The following is a 24354-nucleotide window of genomic DNA, read 5'->3' as shown; positions in this document are numbered from 1 at the left end:
AAATAGCATCAGTCATTAGAGGCTAGTCAGCTAACATAAAGATATAAACAGATTTACCTGAGCTAGTCTTTGGTTTACTGTCTGGGTTACCACTGTTGGTCCCTGTGGAGGCAGTCCTCTTGTTCTTGGTCACAGTGCTGGTCATAGCTGGAGTGCCCCCTGTCATTACTGCTAGCAGATCATCATTGCTTTTAACCTGGAGAACAAATCACATGGAAAAACAATCACACGAAAACAATTACTTTAATGCCCACTAATCCAGTCAGCAGGCAGAATAATAACATAGGATTGTTCGGTACCATGATAAACATGTACAAATGGGTGTTGGCAAAGTAGGCCATTGTATATAATTTTGAATTTGATAGAAGTCTACTTGGCTTAGTGACAAGATGTGTAGAGGGATAGAAGTGTACCTTTGACAGAGGTGCCGTTGTGGTGGTCTTGGCTGCAGCCTTGCTTGTGATTCCTGTAGCAGCGCCTTCAGTCTTCCCCCTCTCTCCACTCTGAGCCTTACTCACCACCGGCCTGCCTGTCTTCTTCATACTGGGCTCTCTGATGCCCAAACATTTACACATCAATCTGGATACACACAGGGAGAAAGGACAACATATTAATGGAAGGACTCACTTCAACTACATGCTCATTTGACTTCATCTCTCTTCATCCCAGTGTCAGATTTCCTGACTGTCATCAGCTTTACCAGATGGCAGTCATAGGCTGGTTAGGGTTCAACTGGGGTTGTTCTCTGCCCAAAGTTCCTACTGTCACTAATAAAGATTTAATACACAATCCATGTGTATTAGTTCACGTGTCTCACCCAGGTGCATGGACAACTTGCCTTGCTGTCCAGATGAGCAAGGTAGGGAAAATATTTGGGGCTTTATCTATGACAGCAGAGGTTATAAAACAGCGTTATAGGACAAAATATTTTTTTGTAACTTTTAGGGCATACCAAGAAGTTAAGAAATATTCTATTTGTTGAATACAGGACATTTTTACTTTTTGTCTACAAGGAATAATTGTGCAATAAATCGCAAGAGTAAATCATAATTGCAAGAGCCTGAAAATAAACCAATTTGCAGAGTAATGGCTTTCCAAAGGGCTCGGCCAGACTACGGTTCTCAGAGATGTAGGCATAGTTGAAATTCTATACTGCTGGAGACGGGACAGGGAGGGGCAGATCTCAGTAATATCCCTCAGCTGAGTGACATTAGTGGTGCTGTTCTCCCCTGCGATTCCTATGATCTGTAACCCAACCTGCTGGCCATACTATCCCGCACAGCATATGTGACAATTAAACCAAGCAGGCTTTCTGGATCTCTTAATGCCTGCTGTCAAGCTGGGTGCAGGTGGATGTACCAACGCCCTCCCTGGATGGCCATCATTGTTTAATCAAGTAAGCAGACAAAGTTGAGTAAATATTACTTGTTTCTTTTCTAAACATAAATTATATAGGGAGTATTTCTGTCTACATAGAATAATCAGTGCCTGTGATAACATTTTAATATTAATAATAATTAATAAATTCAGATATGCAGCCAAAACCCTTCCACTTGTCTTTCTACTTTAAACAATCCGTCAAAAAGAGGTGCAAAAAAGGGAACACGCAGTCTGGTCCGTTTGGGTCTTTCTGCACTCTGCTGGAGTTATGAGATCTTTCCAGAGCTTTTTAACAGCTCCCAGTTGTCCTCTCTCGCCTCTCATTTATGGCAGAGCAGCAGCGGGCTTGTGCTCCTTAGGAGTAAACTCTGCCTAATGTCTCTCAGCTGCGTGTGTTGAAGCCCCGTGATTCCTGTGGTTGGAAGGTGCTTGTGTATTCAGACCCCCATTGAAATATGCCTAGCAGTGTACACATTCTTGAACAGCCAGAGGGTAAGAGACAGAACAGATAGCGAATGTTGAAATAACAATGAAATGCAATACACTAACATACACCCTTATTGGCAGTGGAATATTGATGTAAAACGTGGCATTGGAACATTCCTGTAGAGTTGCACCTTTAATGTAAAACAAAACAGACAGAGGGACATCTTGCAACAGAAGAGTGTTCTACTGTAGCCTACACTCCCCAGTCAGGTGTGTGTGTTCACACCCTTGCTGACCTCTGTTTGGATTGTGCAGGACATGTTGCCAGCTACTGACATGGGCTCTCAACACACAGCCTGGGTATAGCTTCCTGTAGCTCAGATGTGGGTCAAAGATCACCCAAACACACAACCTGGAAGGCTGCCCTTTTCTTTGGCTATGAATGAATGGGATTGAGTGAGAGAGGCTGCGGGTATAGCCTAGACTTTCAGTCTATTCATAGAGTAACAAGACAGAATGCCTTCCGTAGACTGTCAGGTTCAGGTGTGCAGTAATACTTCAATGGCTTTCTTATAGTCAAAAATTAGTAATGCATCTCAGCATACTCAAAGAAGAAATAAAGGCCTTGGTCTTATGCAAAATGCACTGTGTGCAAATGGGTTACAGAAAGTGAAAGGACACGACAATCCCAGCTATGCATTCATGGGTGGGTAAAGGGTTGGTCATGATGATTGGGCTAGTGTTTCTATTTGATTACAACAATGTCAGGCTAATTGATGCATGGAACCCTTGGATTCAATCCAAGGCTGACCCGGAGGACAACTATGCAGTCAGTGTCAACTTGTTGCTTATGAAACAAAACCATTAAAAGCAGGAAAAAAGGGAGCAAGAGAGAGCGAGCAAGAGTCTTAGTGAGTTAGGCCTACTGCAAACGGCCTCTCCCTCCTCTTCCTTATTCAGTGCTTTGACTGTGGGCGTTACTTCTCTTCCATAACATCTGCTTCTGTGATGGCGTCTGAGAAAATCCTACAAGGATGAACATGTGCAAGGACAAGTAGACACCAGTGTGATTCAGACAGAGCAGACAGTGTAACCTCTGAACTCTTCAGTCTAAAACATCCATCATAGCCGAAGACCCAGTCCTCCTAACAGATCCAACCAAGCCATCCTTCATGTACCTTATTATGATATACCAGTGTTTCCCAATCCTTTGGGTCCCCAGGACCAGGATGGAGAAACACTGAGCTATGCAGTGCATACAACACAAAACACATGGCTAGGACAATCTTTTTCAGAGCTAAGGGGACATCACAGTGTGAGGTGAACAACTCCGGCTTCTTTCAAAAGTAGGATCAGACAATGCACAATCACACACGCACAAACGGGTGCTTAGGTAACCTCCAGCTCTAGGAACATTTCCAAGAACTGAAGAATTTTCACTTTGGGACATTTTTCCAAAAGGAAGGATTCAGAGACAAGGAGGAGTAGCTGAATTCCTATTGCATAAGTCACATTCCCTGGACAGGACTGTACAGCTTTTTCAGGAAAATAAAGAATAGTCCGGAGAAATATATGCTCACTTTGAATTCTTCTACTGTTTAATGAGAAGTGTGTGTTTCATATTTTCAAAATAAAGTAGCTATATGGGCTTTAGAGAGACCTCTAAGTTGCATGTGTAAAAAAGAGTGACATGCTTCAGGCCCAGGGAATCACAAACATAAATAATGTAGCTAGATAGTCTGATTTATTAGGCAACTTGTCATAGCTATGATACCAATTAATGGTATACAGTCAAACAAAGCACTGCAAAAACTTGGAAAGTTTCTTCACCAGCCAGAATGTTTAATCAAACTAAATGTGAACTTACTCTGCCGATTGTCTGTGCGACTGGTCGAAATTTGAGACAAAATATCCAGACTTTTAGAGTGCCGGTACTGCCGTTGAACTTTCTATCACCTGGCATAGGCCCAAAACCATGTCAACACCTGCAAGACTTCGGTTAGTATACTAAGTGAATATTATCATTCTTTAGTCTCAAGTTTCGACCAGCTGAAGGACCAACCCCACATACAATTATACTTGAACTTACTCAATTGTATTCAACATCTGTGACAGACAAGGGATGTTTAGGATTTTACTATGTACATTTGCGTGGGTATGCTGCACATGCAATGGAAAGCATCACCACAATCAGGACTACAAGTTAATTACCGCTATGACATTTGACATAGCTAGCTAGCTTACCAGAAGATTATGACCCTACCGTTATGCTTGTTTACTGGGGTCGGAACACAATCATGGTTACATTAAGACACTGTGTAGCCGGCGCAAGATACGGGTCGGAAAACGTACCTCTATAGTGTACAACAGACTGATACGCATAAAACCTAGCAGTGAAACAGGGAAATGGTTCCAATCATTTTTCCACCATTAATTTTAGAAACACTTAAAAATAAGGGCTTTGTTTTGTGTAAGCTTACCCTGGCGTGATGTTTTGATAACTATGTAAATCTCTCTCGGACAAGGTGACTTATCAATATATTCGACTGTATTTACACCCAAAAATGAAATACTAAATCAGCTGCTAATGTGGCTTTCATGATCTGAACGAAACTGCCAAATCGTGATAAAGGTAAGAATCTCTGAATTAACTATCTAATGTTAGCTAAATGTAGTAATGAATAAATGGCAACATTTCTTTCAAATTGACACAATACCTGCTATCAAATGTGTCAGCTAGAGATGGTGTGCTTGCAGGGATTGCATGACTTCTATTACCATTTTCAAATCAGAGTAAATAGAGCCGAATATATTGATAAGTCACCTTGTCCGAGAGAGATTTAATATGGTTATCAAAATGGCACGCCAGGATAAGCCCACGAAAAACAGCCCTTATTTTATGTTTCTCTAAAATCCACTATGGGAAAAATGAATGGTAGAAAAATGATTGGAACCATTTCCCTGTGTGACTGCTAGGTTTTATGGGTATTATGACACCTCCACTGTGGGGCTACAGTGAGGGAAAAAAAAGTATTTGATCTCCTGCTGATTTTGTACTTTTGCCCACTGACAAAGAAATTATCCATCTATAATTTTAATGGTAGGTTTATTTGAACAGTGAGAGACAGAATAACAACAAAACCCAGAAAAACGCATGTCAAAAAATGTTAAATTGATTTGCATTTTAATGAGGGAAATAAGTATTTGACCCCCTCTCAATCAGAAAGATTGCTGGCTCCCTGGTGTCTTTTATACAGGTAACGAGCTGAGATTAGGAGCACACTCTTAAAGGGAGTGCTCCTAATCTCAGTTTGTTACCTGTATAAAAGACACCTGTCCACAGAATCAATCAATTAGATTCCAAACTCTCCACCATGGCCAAGACCAAAGAGCTCTCCAAGGATGTCAGAGACAAGATTGTAGACCTACACAAGGCTGGAATGGGCTACAAGACCATCGCCAATCAGCTTGGTGAGAAGGTGACAACAGTTGGTGCGATTATTCGCAAATGTAAGAAACACAAAAGAACTGTCAATCTCCCTCGACCTGAGGCTCCATGCAAGATCTCACCTCGTGGAGTTGCAATGATCATGAGAACATTGAGGAATCAGCCCAGAACTACACGGGAGGATCTTGTCAATGATCTCAAGGCAGCTGGGACCATAGTTTCCAAGAAAACAATTGGTAACACACTACGCCGTGAAGGACTGAAATCCTGCAGCGCCCGCAAGGTCCCCCTGCTCAAGAAAGCACATATACATGCCCGTTGCCAATGAACATCTGAATGATTCAGAGTACAACTGGGTGAAAGTGTTGTGGTCAGATGAGACCAAAATGGTGCTCTTTGGCATCAACTCAACTCACTGTGTTTGGAGGAGAAGGAATGCTGCCTATGACCCCAAGAAAACCATCCCCGTCAAACATGGAGGTGGAAACATTATGCTTTGGGGGTGTTTTTCTGCTAAGGGAACAGGACAACTTCACCGCATCAAAGGGACGATGGATGGGGCTATGTACTGTCAAATCTTGGGTGAGAACCTCCTTCCCTCAGCCAGGGCATTGAAAATGGGTCGTGGATGAGTATTCCAGCATGACAATGACCCAAAACTCACGCGTAGCCAGTCTCCAGACCTTAATCCCATAGAAAATCTGTGGAGGGAGCTGAAGGTTCGAGTTGCCAAACATCAGCCTTGAAACCTTAATGACTTGGAGAAGATCTGCAAAGAGGAGTGGGACAAAATCCCTCCTGAGATGTGTGCAAACCTGGTGGCCAACTACAAGAAACGTCTGACCTCTGATTGCCAACAAGGGTTTTGCCACCAAGTACTAAGTTATGTTTTGCAGAGGGGTCAAATACTTATTTCCCTCATTACAATGCAAATCAATTTATAACATTTTATGTGTTTTTCTGGATTTTTTTGTTATCCTGTCTCACTGTTCAAATAAACCTACCATTAAAATTAGAGACTGATAATTTCTATGTCAGTGGGCAAACGAACAACATCAGCAGGGGATCAAATAGTTTTTTCCCTCACTGTATATGCAGGGATGGGATATGCCACCTTACTCCATCGAGAAGATTGAAATACTGCTAGTTTTCCCAGAAAACTGCCATTTTCGTCCCCATGCTAGCGTTGAACAACAAAGGAGCTGATTGGCTGACACTGCCATTCCAAAATGGCCATGTTAACTACTGATAGCTAGCATGAGGGCAAAAAGGGCAGTTTTCTGAGAAAACTAGCCGTATTTAAACTTTATCAGTGTCTTAGTGTGGATAAAGGCATATCCCATCCCTGCATTGAGATATTTTCTGATCTATATCTGGCGCGCGCCTTCCAATGTCTTAATATAACTATGATTGTGTTCAGACCCCAGTGTAAACAAGCGTAATGGTGGGGTCGGGATCTTCTGGCACCTAACTATGAGCTTTGGCTATATGACCAGTTGACAGAATATGTCACCCCACTTGCCCTTTTAGTTACCATTAGCTAAATAGAATAACTTACTATTTAGTAGTAGCTAAATAGATTGCTGCCAACATTTTCATCCAGCCAATCATGAGAAGTTGTCAGCTAACGTTAAGTTAGCTAGTTACCGTCGCTAGCTAGCTAACTGTGTCAAACTATTCAGCTAACTTCGTTTTTTATAGTCTGAGCCTGGCTACTATAACTAGCCTAAAAACGACTAAATTGAATGTTCCAGGAGACGTGAAAGTTGCAAGCTTTTCCAGAAATACATTAGCTAAGAAATGATTAGATAAAATATGCATTTTCACATAACTACAGTAGCTAGCTAGTTTTCTAGCCTAGCTTAGCTTGATATTGATAACGACGTTACTAACGCTAGCTAAAATTCATACCGTGGCTTCTTCTATTTGATCCTTGAAGAGTGAAAATTAATAAGGGTTTGCGAATACATCTTAAGACAGCTTTGTAGCTGAGACAGATACTGGAGGTTATTCCAATTCGGTCCATCTGACACGATGCTTTTCAGTTGTCAATGCAGCGAACAGTAGCCAGATTATTGCCTCCCAGAGCCTTGCCCTGGATTTGGACCGCATCCTTCATAGATGTATTTTTCAACAAGATCGGCATGCTCATTCTAGCCCATCTACATCTAGAGCCCAGCTCTATATGAATAAAGAACATATTATTTTATATATATATATATATATATATATATTATTTATATATTATTATATATATATATAAGTGTAGAAAATAACTAAAATCTTATTCTACTGACAACAATAATCATGTTAAATACTCTTAAATTGTGTTATCAGATTGCAGAGAATCAAGATAAAAAATACAAAGCACATGCGAATCAACTCTTTATTGTAGCTACATAAATTAGACTTTCTTGGGATAATGACTACAACTGTCTGAAATGAAAAAATGTAAATTAAGTGATTGCTGATAGACTACAAACAGTCTGTTAGCCTAACAGTTTCATATGTGCTAATGGTATCATATCTTAACATCTTAATTCAGATATCTGTAAACATTTGGAATTATTTTCATTTTGCAAGCACAGATACATTTAAGGGCTTTCAAAGTTACAGCTCACCAGGCAGAGAACAATAAACCCTTTATATATTTAGCTAGAAACAAAATAACACAACAGAAGACAATGGTGCCCTTCACAATGCCCATTATTTGTTTTCATACCCAGGAGATTTGGATATTAGTGGATCACTACCAAGGTAGGCTACCACTAAAATTGAATAAAGAGCCAAAGCTTATCAGTGGTATTCCTGTCTAATTTCCACGTGACAGCACTGAATAGTCTTTGATTTTAACCCATCTGAAAAAGAAAGAAAAAAACTAAATTCCTCCAGTAAAGGGGTGGTGTGTTCAGACGAATGATCTCTAATTGAATAAGATCAAAATATAAATTCTTAAGGAAAATGTAGGACTGTCATAATTGTACTTAAACGTTTCAGCCTACTACTTAATGCTGCTGGTCTTACAACATAGATTTAGCAGTATCCAGCTTTCAGGTCCCTATAAGCTAATGAACAAAAAACACGATTCTGAGATATGGTTGAGGTCCACTGTTTAACTAAGTACAACCTCCCAGAAATCTTTTAACATAAACTCACAAACAGCAGTTATTTGAAGAGAAAAGTATTACAAAACACATTTAAGTCAACATGCCTGCATGTTAAATATACCTACATAAGTTTGATCAGTCTCACATTCCTTACTAAATAAAGAGAGCATATGCATAAACACCTGGTAACTGTGTTGGAATACACATTTTCCTACAATGGGCTTCAGCAGGGAAAAGATTGGAGATTGTAACCCTCACTTGTGCCAACAATGTACAAAACAGGCCTTATGCCACAATAAGAACTGTAACCATCTTACCATTTTGATAATTGTGCTCATCAGTGCCTCTAAAATTAGTTGATTGTCAGATAGGTAAAAGATTTTGACACACTATCTGGAAGTGCTCAGCACACTTAATGTGAGGGATCATGGAGATGACAATTTGCCTCACTTCATCTGGTAACAATATTTTTTCAATTAAAAACCAAATAAAGGAATGGTCTGTTCTTTGACCATATTAAATGGCTTTTTGTGTTTGAAGTAAGACAGTTTTAAGGTCAGCAAGATAAGGATGATCATAATCATAAAGTACTGTATTTGATCCAATCTGAAATGTGCTGTTGACTCCCTCTGGTGGGCCATATAGAGCAGGTGCCCTGTAATCCAGCCAGTGTTCATTAGCTCCAGCAGCCAACAATTTACCATGGAAGGCATACTTTTGTCCACTTCTTCCTCCCTCCGTTTTTCACAGATGGAAATGTCCATGCTCTCACTATACTTCAGTGGAGAAGAGGATGCTTTGACGTTTGCTGTCCGGCGTTGGGATGCTCTGAAGCTGAAGGAAATACAGTAGGACCTGTACCTAGAGACAGAAGGGGAAGCGGGAAAGATCAAAGGAAACGGATTATTAGAACCATAGAACATCATTTTGGGCTCCATGAATACCTCTGAATCTACCTCTGCAACAAAATCAACATTGACGTTCCAAAATACACAGGTCTCCACAGATTTCCTCCACAGATTTGGGCAGTACCTGTGACATAACCTCCAGTGACCAGTTGTCATTCATAGTGATGGGTTGCGTGGCATTGGCTGGGATCTTGCTGTCTTTCTCAGATGGGCGGAGCAGGGTTGGACCAAAGACCGTGGCCAGGTTGTGAAAAGACATCTTATTAACGCTCTCATTATCAGCAATCCTGTAAGAACACAGAGGATGTCATAAGTGTACGATTGTGGGATGCCGAGAACAAGGAAGGAGAAATTAGCAACAGGTTTAGAAATGACAGATCTGTGACTGTATTAGTGCTGAGAGATTAGTGCTTTTTGAGGTCGGTTCGGTTTCGGGTTCAATTATTTCTCTCTCATGTGGGATATATGGTTTGTGCGTATCTAAGCTAATGTAGCAGGCGTAAAAGTGTATCAGACCAGAGATCTGTATATAATGACAAGATGCTCACGTCTCTGCCCTAACAATGGGAGTCGTTGTCCCAAAGGCGGGAAGGCAGGCGAGAAGTCCAAAATAAACCCATCAAAACGCATTGGGCTTATTTTGGGCATATGTTGGCGAGAGTGGAACTTCTTGCTTTGCCTCTTCCTCTCTGATCCATTTGAGATCGTAGTTAATTATCCCCGTTTCTGCTCTGAACTAGGTTTAATATTTGCTTAATGAAAACAACAACTCCCTTCAGCCTAGCGTCCCAAATAGTTCTTGAATTGATTTATTTCATGAATGATTTGATTTCTCTCTAGAGAAACGTGTGTTGGGCCACAAAAAAACTAAAACTAAATGGAATTCAAGTAAATGAACCGACATCGGTCAATTAGTTGTTTAATAACCCCAAAAAATAAAAGGATTGGTTAATCACTCAGCACTAGACTGTATTAATGTGACAGGATCAAACATGATGTCACTGTGGGGAGTATACCTCTTCAGGTGATCCAGCAGGAAGAGGAAGGTGACCAGGTTGGGTTCTGGGAGTGACAGCAGCAGGTGCAGCATACAGCTCTCCTTAGCCACACTGTCTGACAGGGCTGCAAGAGGACACAATTGTTTTAGTATTTTTAATACTACCTGATTGATGTTTAATGGTTTGCTAAATGTCACTCTTATGTTGTATTCACTACGATGAGACTAAAGGCCATAGTAAGCTTTTTTGAGGTCACAAGGAGAGACTGACCGATGCCTCCAGCGAAGTTGGGGTACAGGTCATCTGTGAAAAGAGGTTCCGGCAGCTCACGGAAATACAGCTTCAGCGTTCCAGCAATGGCATTCACATCCATCTCACTCATCATCACCGACACATCCTTATTGTCTGTCAATCACAGGAAGGGAATGAACGATAAACTGGGGGAACAGTAAGTCGCAAGCCGGTATGAATAATAGTGATACATTCCTTGTATAGCATGATGTATTATTTGCTAAGGAAGAGATCCAAGGTCGGTGTACTCACTGGCATCAAATGCAGCCTTCAGGGCCTGGATGTCTGTAGCCACCCCTGAGACCCGGTAGATTCCTACCTCCTCCATGCCCCGGCGCTCAATCTCCTCTACACACTGCTTCACGATGAGGGGCACCTTAGACCGCTCCCGTCTGTCGAGGTCAAACACACACACACACCTGGTTACACTTAATGCAGGATTAAAATTGGATTAATGCAGGAAACAAAAGAAGTCTAGTTGCTTTACACTAATGACTCAAAATACCTGTGACTGCAAAACTGGGTGTCTCATTTCTTACTTATGTACACACCTGGTGTTTGTTTTATTGTGGTAGTGCATAAACTGAACACAATAATATTTTTCAATTTTGATATGTAATACCTGTTCCCAAGTATGAATAAATTACCCATATTTTCTTTCTACTTTCGGAGTAAAGCAAACACTGAGAAAGACCTCCATCCTGCAAGTATTGCATCTTTAGCACTATAAAAGGTTTCTCAAATAGACCATGCCCATAAGGGGCTTTAGTTATTTTTACAAACGATCATGAGAGACTTATGGTCCCTGTGAAAATCCCAAACAAGGCATGTCTTTGACAGTTATTCCTGACCCTCCACTGTTGCTTTTGGATTAAAGTGAAGGAGGTAGGAGGAGGTATCCCATCCATTTGACAATATTAAGTCTGATCTGTGCTGGTCATAGAAATGTGGCATGCATTACATGAGGCTAGTCCTTCATGACAGGCTTAAAGGGATACTTCGGGATTTTGGCAATCGAGCCCTTTATCTACTTCCATATAGAGTCAGATGAACTCATGGATACCATTTGTATGTCTCTACATCCAGTACGAAGCAAGTTTGAGGTAATTTCGCACGCCAATGTCGCAATGACTAGAAGTATATGGTATCTACTAGCATAGACTTCCAGGCATTGCGCTAATGCTAGTTAGCAACTGACGTCAGACTGCACGCAGAGACATAAAAATGGTTTCATTGCCAAAATCCTGAAGTATGATTTGGATCTGGGTGCGGAGGTTATACAGAGGCTAACAAACACACATTATTCACTCACTTGGTTACAACACTGATTTTCACTCCAAACACGCCTGACTGTTTCCGCGAGGGCATTCTCTTCAGACTGAACTCTCTGCTGGTGAACTTCATTGACAGCTTCACCTCAATCTTTACCAAGTGAAGTTAAGAATTAGCCAGGAGTCAGTGAAATTAAGAGTTTGGCATGTATCCTGATCCACACAGTAGACTTTAATATAGGGGCATACTTCATATTGAAGTCTGTATTACACAGTAACTATCAGTGGAAAAACCCATGTAATTACCATGTTATATACATAACTTATTTAACAATGCTTACACTGGCCACTGGAGTAATGCCAATGTAAAGTTCTGCCAAAAGAGTGCTTTTGCTAAACAAGAAAAGCAAGGCAGTGTGGTTTCAGAAAGCTTTGTGAAAAACAGTGATAATTGTTTAAATTTAGGCTGGTAATACGTACCCCGTTCATGGTGATGACTGTTCTTTGCCAGTCTTTGGTTTGTAGCGTCTGAGGATCCAGCTGGAAAATATGGAGACATCTATCAATCAGAGCAATCATCTAACCCAGTAAAGACGAACTTCTCTGATAGACAGTGTGTGGACAACACGATGGCGTGGTAGGACTGATGCAGTCTTTATTCGCAGTACAGACATGTTATAGTACTCTAGTAATGAAATTCAATCCATTATTAAGAAACAATGAAATATTTAAACCTCTCAAAATCCTGCTTTGTATGAATGTTTAGCACAGTTAGCCTCTTGATCCTTTCCAATTAATCTAAAGCACAATCTAAAAATAAACCTTCAATAAAACTATTCGATTGGAAAGTGTATAATTTCACTGAAGAAAAGCAAAAAATGTACGAAATGATGGATTCAAAGAGAAAAGATGGTTATTTTGTCTTTCTCCCCAATCAGCAAGCCTGGGCCTTAAGTAACAATTACCATTCACTTGGCCTTATCCTCACATAAACTTCACATGGTTGGGTAGTGTCAACTCATGTCACTGATCTATTTTAATCATGTGACTAATACCAAGTTGCCAACAAGCACGAGTATTGTGATAGATAATGCTAACATGACAGATGTCCTCTCACCTTAGGGACCAACATATAGATACTCAATCTAATTCCAAAAATAATTTTCATTTTGTTCTGTGAACATCAATTTCTTCTTACAAAATGCAGTGGATTTATCAAAAGAAAATAGCATTACATATTAAGTATGAGAATACTGTACAACACATTCAAGGATACTTAACGGATATGCTCTGTGGTTGAGTGACTCATTGTGAGCGTACAGAACAGGGCTGCAGGCAGCTGAGAGAAAATGGAGGAAAACTAAACTTCCGGAGGACCTATCATCCTTTCACTCACTCCCCTCTACCTTCTCTTCTACTGTATCCGCTGCAAAATGCACTTTCTACAACTCTGCATTTCCAGCTTCTGCTTCTAACCCTAGGAAACTCTATTCTACCTTCTCCTCCCGCCTTAATCCTCCACCCCTCCCCCACCATCCTCCCTCTCACCGGACAAATGTGTCAACCACTTTGAGAAGAAGGTTGACGACATCTGCTACTCATTCACTCAGCCCATTGTGTCCACTGGTCTCACTCACATGCCTTGAGCTCTTTATCCCCCCTCTCTCCAGACAAAATCCTGCAACTAGTGAAGTCTGGCCGCCCAACAACCTGACCACTCGATCCCTTGCCCTCCTCACGTCTCTCATCCCTGACCATTGGATGCGTCCCCTCTGACTTCAAAATGGCTGGAATCTCTCCCCTCCTCACGAAACCAACACTCAACTCATCAGACATTAAAAACTATAAACCTGTATCCCCTCTTTCTTTTCTTTCCAAAACACTTAGGCGTGCTCTCCCTGATCAACTTTCTCTCTCAGATCAATCTTATTGACCCTAACCAATCAGGCTTCAAGACAGGTCACTCAATCAAGACGGCTCTTCTCTGGGTCACGGAGGCTCTCAGCACTGCCAATGCGGACTCTCTCTCCTCTGTTCTCATCCTCCTAGATCTATCCGCTGCCTTCGGCACCGTGAATCATCAAACCTCCTCTCCACCCTCTCAGGGCTCAGCGTCTCAGACTCTGCACACTCTTGGATTGCATCCTACCTGGTAGACAGCTCCTACCAGGTGACATAGAGAGGATCTGTGTCTGCATCACATACTCCCACTACTGGTGTCCCCCAGGGCTCAGTTCTAGGCCCTCTTCTCTTCTCTCTATACACCAAGTTATCCAGCTCCTTCATATCCTCACATGATCTTGCTTATCATTGCTATGCGGATGACACTCAACTACTTTTCTCCTACCCCCCCTTCCTTCTGACACCCAGTTCCCGACACGCATCTCTGCGTGCCTGGCAGATATCGCAGATGTCAGCCCACCACCTAAAGCTCAACCTCAACAAGGAGCTGCTCTACCTCCCGGGGAAGGCCTGCCCGCTCAAAGACCTCTCCAACATGGTTGACAACTCCACAGTGTCGCCCTCCCAGAGTGCAAAGAACCTTGGCTTGACCCTGTACAACACCCTGTCGTTCTCTGCAAACAAAAGCAGTGACTCGCTCCTGCAGGTTCATGCGCTACAATATCCGTAGAGTATGACCCTACCTCAGACAGGAAGCGGCGCAGGTCCTAATCCAGGCACTTGTCCTCTCCCGTCTGGACTACTACAACTCGATGTTGGCTGGGCTCCCCCCTTGTGCCATCAAACCCCTGCAACTTATCAAGAACGCTGCAGCCTGCATGGTTATCAACCTTCCCAAGTTCACTCATGTCACCCCGCTCAGCCACACACTCCATTGGCTTTCAGTCAAAGCTTGTATCCACAACAAGACCATGGTGCTTAACTACGGAACAGCAATAGAAACTGCCCCTCCCTACCTTCAGACTATGCTCAAACCCTACACCCCAACCCGAGCTCTTCTCTGTCCTGACACCCCAATGAAGGAACCAGCTTCCCCTTGAAGCTAGGACAGCAGAGTCCTCACCTCAAACTTGACTGATAGCTACTTTGAGGAAAAATGTACTTTATGCCTGTGATATGCAGTTGTCCCACCTAGCTATCTTAAGATGAATGCACTAACTGTAAGTCACTCTGGATAAGAGTGTCTGCTAAATTACTAAAATGTAAATGATATACATTGCCTAGTGAAAGTCTACACACACCTTGTACAGTTGTCACATTTTTCTGGCTTAAAATGAAATCTAAAAAGGGATTCAATTGGATTTTCTTCCTATTGATCTACACAACGTACTTCACATTTTCAAGTTATAGAACATTTTCCAAATTAATTAAAAAAACAAACATTTTGATTGAGTATGACTTCACACCCCAAAGTAAATACTTAGTGAAAGCACCTCAGGCAGAATAATATTCTACCAACTTTGCACAACTCTTAGGGCAACATATGTGCATTGTTTTTGTCAATTGCTATAGCTCAGTCAATTTTGTTGGGAATCATTGATCTATAGGAATATTCAAACATTGTCGCAGATTTAAGTCAAGACTGAGACTGGACCACTCAACACCACTTTGAAAGCCATTCTGGTGTGTCTTTGGCATTAAAATTAGTATTATTGTTCTGCAGAAAAATACAAATCCCAGGGTTATCTATTCAGAAGTTTGAGGCAGGTTTTCCTCTAATATTTATTTAGGTTTTCCTCTCATTTATTTAGGTTTTCCTCTCATATTTATTTTGATCTTAACAAACTCCCTAGGCCTAGTCCCTGCTGGTAACAAGCATACCCATAACATGATGCTGTCACCCCAATACTTAAATACAGAAGATCAACAACAAATTCATGAATTTCAGGCCCTAAATTAAATCTTCAGGTTTGGATCAAATCCAACACAACACAGAGGGGAACGTTCTGTATTTTCAAGTATTGTGGTGGCAGCATCATGTTATTGGTATGCTTGCCACCGGCACAGACTGGGGAGTTTGTCAGGAGCACAATAAATATGAAAGGGGCAAAGCCTAGGTAAAAAGTCACTGGAAAACCTGCCTCTGTCACCTGAATACCTAACCCAGGGATAGATTTTTTTAGAGGAACAATTACACATATTTTCTGCCAAAGACGCACCTGAATGGCTTTCCAAGTTGTGGAGAGTGAGTGGTCCAGCCTCACGCCTGACTTAAATCTGCTTGAAAATTAGACATGAAATTAGACATTGAATATTGATGTACACCAATTGGTTCCCAATAAAATGCACAGAGCTTGAGTAATTTTGACTAACACAGTGGATATATGTTGTCCTAAGAGTTGTGCAAAGCTGGTAGAATCTTATTCACAATGATTCACAGCAGCAATGGCTGCTGGAGGTTCTCCCACCAAGTATTAAATCACTTTGAATATGTAAAGTAGGTTGTGTGGATCGGTGGGGGTGGGGGATCAATTTAATCTCTTTTTGGTTTTAATTTTATTAAAAGGCAGCAAAATGTGACAACTGTGCAAGGGGTGTGTAGACTTTCACTAGCGACTGTACAACGAAGGATAAAAAAAAAAATACAATACCCTCTCTGTTCCGAAGCACAGACCATCCATGATAAGAAATATAGCTCATTCTCTCTCCTATTTGTGCTGTCTTTACCTTCTGTCTGAGCAGAGTGCTGTGGACCCTGCCCCACAGCCGTGCCCCTGTGCCTGGGGGCTTCCTGGGACCTGTGCCCCTCATCCTCCAGGGAACAGCTGCTGGTGAACTGACTGCTGGTCTGATCCAGTATCAGCTCTTCATCACAGATCTCACCCATACTCTTCTACTTAAGACTCAGTATCTCACTCTCTACTTTCACTAGCTAATGTACGGTTCAAAACAATGGGACAAACAAAACAAGGCAGCAGTCCAGAAAATATTGTATTGTCTCAAAGAATCCAGAGACCACTATAGTCCTTTAATAGTCCAGTAGTCCCCCGGAAAATGTCTGGGTGTCCCATCAACTTCTTAACCCCGTCATGCCATCAATCCTTGCACACCAGATGAACAAAAACAATGGGAACAAAGGCAGCCCCACGACCACGCTGCCTCCCTGTTGTCCCAGTTCCTAGATGGATCTGTGGATTAACTCCTGAGAGTCCCCTCCTCCCCTGACTATGGCCACATGCTGGCAGCTGCTCAGAGGTTATGAGGACTATAGGGGGGTATGCAGCCCCAGGTATACACAGGTAGCTTCCTACAGCGTCCTCATGGATCACCAGTTGGTAGATCTGTTTTGGTTCTAGTGACCCTGGCTCCTCCTGACTTCACCGGACCCTTTTTCCTCTCAACCAAACCCCCCCCGCATCTGATCTGTCTCTTTTTAATCCCCAAACATTTCGGAACACATGCACACACAACGTTCAGACTGCCTCTCCAATCAGCACTTATCTCAAATTCCACAAACAGATCAGACCCAGGCCAGAGGGTCATCACACCCAACTTAATGGATGTGACGGACCACGTTGGCTGTGGATTGTCCAAAAGAGACAACACATACAGTAGATTGCCTATTCAATAAACATCCAATGTTAACCCTTCACTAACGAGACCAAGAAGGATCGCTCTCTGTCTCCCCCTTCCACTGGTTGGATCTGTGCCAGGGGCTACATTTGGTCTGCTCGTTTCCCTTCCCAACTGTAATCCCCCCTCTGTCACACTCACAACACCCTATCACCAGTCAGGGTGAGGTGACCCAGCAGCGACCCCACAGCCCTTTTCCGCACCACAGAAACACACATGGTGGGATTACCTGCAACATTGCAGCTATTGGGGATGGCATACAAGATATGTCATTTTCACCAGCTATGATATCAATATATACTGTATATTCATATAAGAATATGTATATATGAATAGCATGTAAATAGTATTTTTTGTGTCTTTCCTTTATTTAACTTTTTTTTGTGTGAATTGTATGTAATATCTTATGTTGTTATGGTCTATAACTGTTCTGTACTTTGTCATGTATTTGTACATTGTATGTGGACCCCAGGATGAGTAGCTGCTGCATGTGCAGTAGCTTATGGGGATCCTAATAAACTAAACCATCTATTTCATTAAGCTATGTCACTGTTGCCTGGTGTGACAGGAACACAAAAATGTGCTTCATACCCTCACTCCATACCTGTATCTGTCCTTTGGCCATGATCCTGTCAGTGTTCTCTCCGTCCTCCCTGTTTTGCTTGGCTTTGTTGTAGCACTTCTCATAACACAGCAACCTTAGAGTCTGAGATCCCTCCAGCTCAATCTCAAACTCCTGCAGGGAAACCGTGCAAAACCAGGTAAGAGATAATCTAGCAGATCAGGCTGAATAATAGACACCAGGAAGTTGTGTTCTGAGTGCTAACGGATACATGGCATCCTCACCTCGTTCCAGTTGGGTTCTGTGGAGTCTCTGTACACACGTGTCTTGGCTTTGTTCACAAAGTAGCCAAAGGAATCCACCTCCAGAGTGCAGTAGAGATCTGTGTGGAAGAAGAGCCAGTTACAATGGCTGATAGGGATACTTAGCTACGGAATCACAGTAGGACTGTCCTGTATGTACTTTACGCTACACTGTTAAACCATACTTTCTGACAATCTCCACCATGGAACTTGCCATGTGCTCTGAATCTGTTACGTTTTAAGGGAAATAGTTCCCGTCCAGAGGAAGATTACATTTGGATTAACAGGTCGGAGTTTGTATAAGATAAGAGATTTTTTAATATATAAAAATATATATATTCAATGACGGCCTAGGAACAGTGGGTTAACTGCCTGTTCAGGGGCAGAACGATAAGATTTGTACCATGTCAACTCGGGGCAACCTTCCGGTTACTAGTCCAACGCTCTAACCACTAGGCTACCCTGCCGCCCCAGATGCTGTATGCATGTGAGCTGTACGCCTGACTGTATTTAGGACAAAGTGTGAAACGACAGGGGTTTTCTATCCAGACCGACCGTGGCTGGAGCACAGTGTTCCTCGTTAATCCTGCGAGTTCTGACTTTACGTCAGCAGCCGCTCCACATGGGAATGCCTGCAGACTAGCAGGTGACAACCGGACTGGAGGGGACTGACAACGGAATGGAAGGGCGGCCTTGGCAATACTCATTTCCTGGGAATCAGGGTAGGACACCAACAATATGGAAAACATAAGCTGAGCGACTTACTCAAACTCTGTTTGAGTCCTGATGCAGAATGAACAATGACATTCAGAAAACCATAGAGTCCAGAGGATTCGTCTTCTAAAGAGAGGAGAGTGAATAGTCAGGAGTTGTTTCATCAAAAACAATATTAATAAACAACTCCCTCTCTTATTATAAGTTACATTACTGAACAGCCTTCCATTCTTACTAATACTGTATCCGTTTCGTGTCAATGGCTTACCTTCTTTATTCATGGTCATTGGTATAGTATGGACCGTCTGAAGCTTCACACATGAGTTGGTGAGCATCTGCAGCTCCAGGGAGGTCAGAGAGAAGCTTTTGAAACCTGCAGGCGAAAATGGAGTTTAGCGAGAGACTGACAGCCACCGTCAGCTCAGTCAAGGGACTGTAGCAACCATAGCTTATGGTTGCAGAGAACACTCACACTTCTTCTGTTGCTCGCGGATGATCTCCCTCCACTCCGCACGCTCATAATCAGAGGAGATCAGGAATGTGAAGCCCTGAAACAGACAGAGCTCAGAAACATGTAGCCCCACAGTAGACCTGTTGGAAATACTGTACCACATCTCTACACCTGTAGGGGGCACCAGATCCTAGACCAAAATATTTCACAGTACAAACAGTAGGGTGTGTAGTTAGATATGACCTTGCAGGACCATAGGTGCAGAGAGAGAGAGAAAACAGTCCGTGGCTGGCTCACCTTGCCGTTCCTGTTGGCCACTCTGAAGGCCATGCTGGGGGACATAAGCAGCAGCAGAGACTCCTGCTCCGACAGTTTCTTCTTAAAACGCTCTATTGCTTTCCCTCCTTTAGTGGTTCTCTGCACATACACATACAGGAGAACAGCACTCAGACACTTGTTGCTGTATCAACACACGGCCTCTGTCATTGCTGGCTCCTCTTATGAAGCCACGATCTGGTCAAGGGTTCCAATATTACTCAAATAAAGTGATTTTCTCCCTTTCTGATGTCTGCGGTCACCTTTTCTCTCTGTATCTCGTTCTTGATCTGTGAGATCCTGATCTTCATGCTGTCAATCTCCTCTTCCTGGACCTGGGGGATGGGCGTGGCCTCAGAGTCCTCGATGGTCTGGAAGGTGAGGTCTGACAGCGGAATGTACCACTTGCAGTCATACTGCTGGCCTTTCCTGGAGATAAACACACACACACACACACACACACACACACACACACACACAAATGATCAAACAACAGACACAGGTAAGGAACACCACATAGACATGAGATGGTTTGTGTACCATCTAGTCCATCAGTAAAGCTACACTCACCCTGCAGTCTGTTTCTTCAGCTTGGCACATAGTAGTAAGTCTGTGAAGAGGAAGACGTGGCGTAGCTTTCTAGATCCCTCCACCAGTTCCACCATGAAGCAGTCCCTCATCAGCTGACGGTTCTACAGGGGCAAACAGTGAATCACACATTCATTGAATTAAAAAAAAATATATATATATTTGCTAGAATTTGTTACCATACCGTCACAGAGTGAAAAGCCGTTTTCCAGTAAATTCCCTGTCAAGCTGCTTTTTACAATGACTCTCTCTAGATCACGAGGGTCCTAGACCTAGAGGATGTTTCCTGGTGCTTATGCCAGTTGGCAAAACAAACCAAACTACATGCCAGAATCATTTTTCACATTAAAATAAGGATTCAATATCAATGTCATCCTACGGTAGAGATTAAATGATAGAGCAATTAATGTACCCTATGTTCACCATCACACGACACATGGTATCAACATGTAATTATGGCCGCCAGGTGGAACTACGATCTGATGAATGTGGCATGATTGGCTCTCGACGGGACTCAAGAGAAGAATCTCCAAAATGACTACTTGCACTGAACAGTAACATAATATTTAAGCAATGATCTGAGCTGACAGTCTGTTGGTTCTGCAAAATAACTAACTTCTAGTGGCTGCTGGGATGAGTATATTCTCTTCTTGTCACAAGGAAAGAACAGAACCGCCGAAAATCTTTGTCTTCAAACAAAGTTGAGACCTGGTTGTAAAACGTGTAAATTAAGGGCCGTTAGGTTAATCAGTGGCTTTGTTATCAAAGAGCCTGCGTTTACAGGAATAGATCCTAATTCCAGAGGGGTATACCACAAAGCAGGATCAATTATAGTTAGCCAGCTAACTTTGATAAACAACCAGAAATAACTGTTGATTTTCTGATACGTTTTAGGTTGTTGAGTCAATTAGACCATGACCACTTCCCCCCCAAAAATAAAAAAAAGAAGTTATTTCAGAACATTTGGGGAAGTTATCTGACTAAATCCTTGACCCTGCTTTGTAGTATACCCCTCGGAACTTCCTATAATCCTGCGTGGTTGGCCATTCCAGTTGGCGGTTGGTGAGTGCTGCAGTGACATCTGCTGTTCCTTTGGCCAGAGCGTGGCTGTGGACGCATGGACTGTTTATACTGACCGTATACACGTCGGGCTAAACGCTACATATATTTATCATATCCACATGAGACTCGACCAACCCATCCAAACCACATTTCAGCAAAAACAAGGAAGACTCCACCAGGGAGGGTCCTTAATGGATTCATGGTCACATTATTGACATTGGTTACTTTCTGACATAGTCATCCTCCATTTTGAGATATCTGCTGACAAAATTGGTAAGAGAGGCCCAACTAAACTGAACCCTGGATTTCAATCACCACAGTAAGTATATACTTTTAGCTAGTCACAAGTACTACATTTATTTTGTCTTTAGCATATACCGGCCTATGAATTGTGGAATACTACAAAAGAGCAGTAATATTTGTCTGAGTTCCAGTCTCACGTTAACTTATGATAAGATGTCTGATGGTCATAGTGGGGCAGGTTTCCAGTAATAAAATAGGAAGTTCAGCAGGGGTGAGGGTAACCAGTGCGTGCGTCCACGCGGAAGGGTGGACAGATGCCTGATAAGACGTGCTTACAGGTCATTTCTGGGAAACAGACTTCAGAGACGGGGACCGGAGGATGGGAGTGGGGGAACCAGGACAGGGATGTAGGCGGTGCGATGGGCTTTCCTGGTCAGAACCGTGGAGACCGTTGCCCTCCCGGTTTATACTACTTTATCATGAGTTTCCTCTACACTCCACTTCCTCCACTAATAAACCAGACACACAGAGATGACTCAGCAGGAATCTGACTAACAACACAGTTTTATTAGAGTTTCCAGACACAATGTTCTCATGGCTTTTCAATGTTTATACTACTTTTTCAGGAACTGAGAAGCACTGATTGGCTAATTTACAGTAACTCTTAGATGCTTAATTTATGGCTATTAACCGGTGTTGATGATTCCTTATCTTGAAACGAGCTGTGTAATAGGACACTATTTTGTTGACGGGAATTTTCAATGTGACATCAAAGTGGCAGAATGAAATGAAGCCAAGTAGGAAAGCAATATAAGGGAGTGCCAGAGAGTCACAGGTCCGGGTCTGGGTGTCAGACTCCGTGCTAGAGGTTTTTTCAGATCCACCAAAACGCAAAGAGTGGGTCCAGGTCCAAAATTCTAACTTTTCCCTCAGGTCTGGGTCGGGTCCTGTTTGGATTGTCATCAGGTCTATGTAACTACAGCTGATAGACCCGAGTAAACCCAACCACGGCTCTGCATAGCAAATTTATTTTACGCTAATAAGGTGAATTTCTTTACTTATAGAAGGCCTAGCCAACCTATTCGTTAACCAGAAAAGCAACTTGGCTGTTAAAAAAAGAAAGTAACTCGGGTCCGGTCTAGACCCAGACCTGTTAGGGTACGGGTTGAGACTAGGTCGGTTGTCGGGTTTGACTGTTCTCAGGTCCGGGTCCCCCTTTAAAAAAATGTGCGGGTCTGTTTGGGTCCAGGTCCAACTTTTTGGACCCGAGAAGACCTCTACTCTATGCTTCTATTTGCCTACTTGTCAAACCACTGGATGTGTCCTTGGCAGGGAAAACAACCGGCCTATGTCTAGGGAGGGAACAAACTGTACCCCTCCTACTTAATACATCTTTCTCTATTGCAGACTTTGTGTCAGAAATACATCTACAAGCTGTACTGCCGTCAGTCTAACCATAATAGCAAGTGTAAACACATTGAGTGAGTGAATGAACAATGTAAATCTAGTTTGGAAAGAAAACATGTTCTCATTAGGCCGTGAAGCCATAGAAAAAGCTAATCCGTGGAGAGATGCATACACACAGCATGTCACCTTGTGATGTCGCAGCCTTTTACACTGACTGACCTCTCCCTTCTTCACTGTCATGGACTGCCTGCGTGGGGTGATCTCCTCATTAATGCTGGAGAGGAAGTTCTGGGAGATTCTCAGGGCGTCCTGCAGCAGTGGATAGTCTGGGTGGCTGGAGGGGGTGTGTTTTAACAGGTCCTGAGAGAGGGAGAGAGAGAAAGAAGAGAGCGAGAGGGGGGGGGGATTCATCTAAATTCAATTATGATGACTTATTCTAATGGATGTGAAGAAGCATTGTTTCCATATAAAAAAAATCTAAAATTCAGGACCGAAGGGGAAAAATGTCCAGTGTTGATTTGACTTACATGCAGAACCAGGGTGCTGCGGGTGACTCTGTCCACTGGTTTGTAAAGCAGAGCTGAGGGGGAAAGGTTCATAAAGTGCATAAGGCCCAAGGCAGGACAAGGCAAAGCAGAACTAACAGCATAGGACACATTGAGGCTGAGGGTCAAATTCAATATGCTTAAGCATGTACCACTCTTACTGAAATTAATTAAATTAACTACAGGGTTGAATTATTCATTGTCTTGAACTATTGATATTTAAAATGTAAGGTTTAGTTCATTTGACCCGGAATAGTACAAAATAATTAAAATCGCACTTACTTTCCAGTGAATTTTTGGCCTGGTCTTTGCATTCCTTGGAACTTCTGACCTTAAGATTCTGAGACCACATCAGGAATTGAGAAAGTCATACAAGTGTGTCCAAGAACAACATTTCAACACAGCACGGTAACACAATTTCATTACCCATAACAACAGCATGTGTTCTAACAGAAACATCACCCATGTAAAAGCTCACCATAATGGTGACAGTTAAGAATGCCCAGTCACCACTTCCCAAAATAGCCCTCCCTCCTATCCTGCTGTGTGTGGTGCAATACCTACCTCACATATTTCAGCAAACTGTACGTTGGCCTGGCAGCACTTGTCTGCCGTCTCCACAGCAACCTTGTAGTTATCCACAAATGCCCTGTACACCCCCAGCTGGCTAGCCTTTTGTGGAGAGAGACAATAGAGAGTAGATAAGATGTAGCATGTGGTAGTTAACCTGCTGTTGATTCATGATTCTACTCGCGATACTAGTTTGGTTTCTTTCTCCCGTCTCAACGTGCTGCATATAGG

The 24354-nt window shown here is 42.5% G+C and overlaps 2 protein-coding genes across 6 annotated transcripts in view; both read right to left on the bottom strand.

Moving 5' to 3' along the window:
* specc1la (sperm antigen with calponin homology and coiled-coil domains 1-like a) overlaps nucleotides 1-7382 on the bottom strand; it is a 34931-nt gene extending 27549 nt beyond the window's left edge. For 2 of the 4 annotated variants that reach the window (XM_024439026.2, XM_024439027.2), the window contains exons 1-3: nucleotides 7166-7382; nucleotides 414-579; nucleotides 58-196 (exon numbers count right to left, since the gene is read on the bottom strand). In XM_024439026.2, coding sequence (XP_024294794.1) covers nucleotides 58-196; nucleotides 414-575 — 301 coding nt within the window. In that variant the 5' untranslated portion in view covers nucleotides 576-579; nucleotides 7166-7382. The remainder of the gene's footprint in view (nucleotides 1-57; nucleotides 197-413; nucleotides 580-7165) is intronic. The other 2 variants (XM_024439025.2, XM_042331653.1) reach the window with 1 other exon arrangement.
* A 244-nt stretch (nucleotides 7383-7626) lies between these two features.
* The window catches only part of si:dkey-91m11.5 (PH_BCR_vertebrate and RhoGAP_Bcr domain-containing protein), a 44206-nt gene continuing 27478 nt past the window's right edge, over nucleotides 7627-24354 (bottom strand). For both annotated transcript variants that reach the window (XM_024439024.2, XM_024439023.2), the window contains exons 5-23: nucleotides 24118-24225; nucleotides 23836-23893; nucleotides 23536-23588; nucleotides 23228-23368; nucleotides 20279-20400; nucleotides 19972-20137; nucleotides 19691-19810; nucleotides 19415-19490; nucleotides 19211-19315; nucleotides 18994-19068; nucleotides 18211-18308; nucleotides 17969-18100; nucleotides 12310-12369; nucleotides 11871-11980; nucleotides 10811-10950; nucleotides 10538-10672; nucleotides 10286-10391; nucleotides 9394-9556; nucleotides 7627-9222 (exon numbers count right to left, since the gene is read on the bottom strand). In XM_024439024.2, the coding sequence (XP_024294792.1) occupies nucleotides 9133-9222; nucleotides 9394-9556; nucleotides 10286-10391; nucleotides 10538-10672; nucleotides 10811-10950; nucleotides 11871-11980; nucleotides 12310-12369; nucleotides 17969-18100; nucleotides 18211-18308; nucleotides 18994-19068; nucleotides 19211-19315; nucleotides 19415-19490; nucleotides 19691-19810; nucleotides 19972-20137; nucleotides 20279-20400; nucleotides 23228-23368; nucleotides 23536-23588; nucleotides 23836-23893; nucleotides 24118-24225 (2058 nt within the window). In that variant the 3' untranslated portion in view covers nucleotides 7627-9132. The remainder of the gene's footprint in view (nucleotides 9223-9393; nucleotides 9557-10285; nucleotides 10392-10537; nucleotides 10673-10810; nucleotides 10951-11870; nucleotides 11981-12309; nucleotides 12370-17968; nucleotides 18101-18210; nucleotides 18309-18993; nucleotides 19069-19210; nucleotides 19316-19414; nucleotides 19491-19690; nucleotides 19811-19971; nucleotides 20138-20278; nucleotides 20401-23227; nucleotides 23369-23535; nucleotides 23589-23835; nucleotides 23894-24117; nucleotides 24226-24354) is intronic.

The sequence above is a fragment of the Oncorhynchus tshawytscha genome, linkage group LG12, assembly GCF_018296145.1.
Source record: "Oncorhynchus tshawytscha isolate Ot180627B linkage group LG12, Otsh_v2.0, whole genome shotgun sequence".
Classification (NCBI taxonomy): Eukaryota; Metazoa; Chordata; class Actinopteri; order Salmoniformes; family Salmonidae; genus Oncorhynchus; species Oncorhynchus tshawytscha.
Note: the sequence above shows the minus strand (reverse complement) of the source record. Positions and strands in the feature narration are given on the sequence as shown.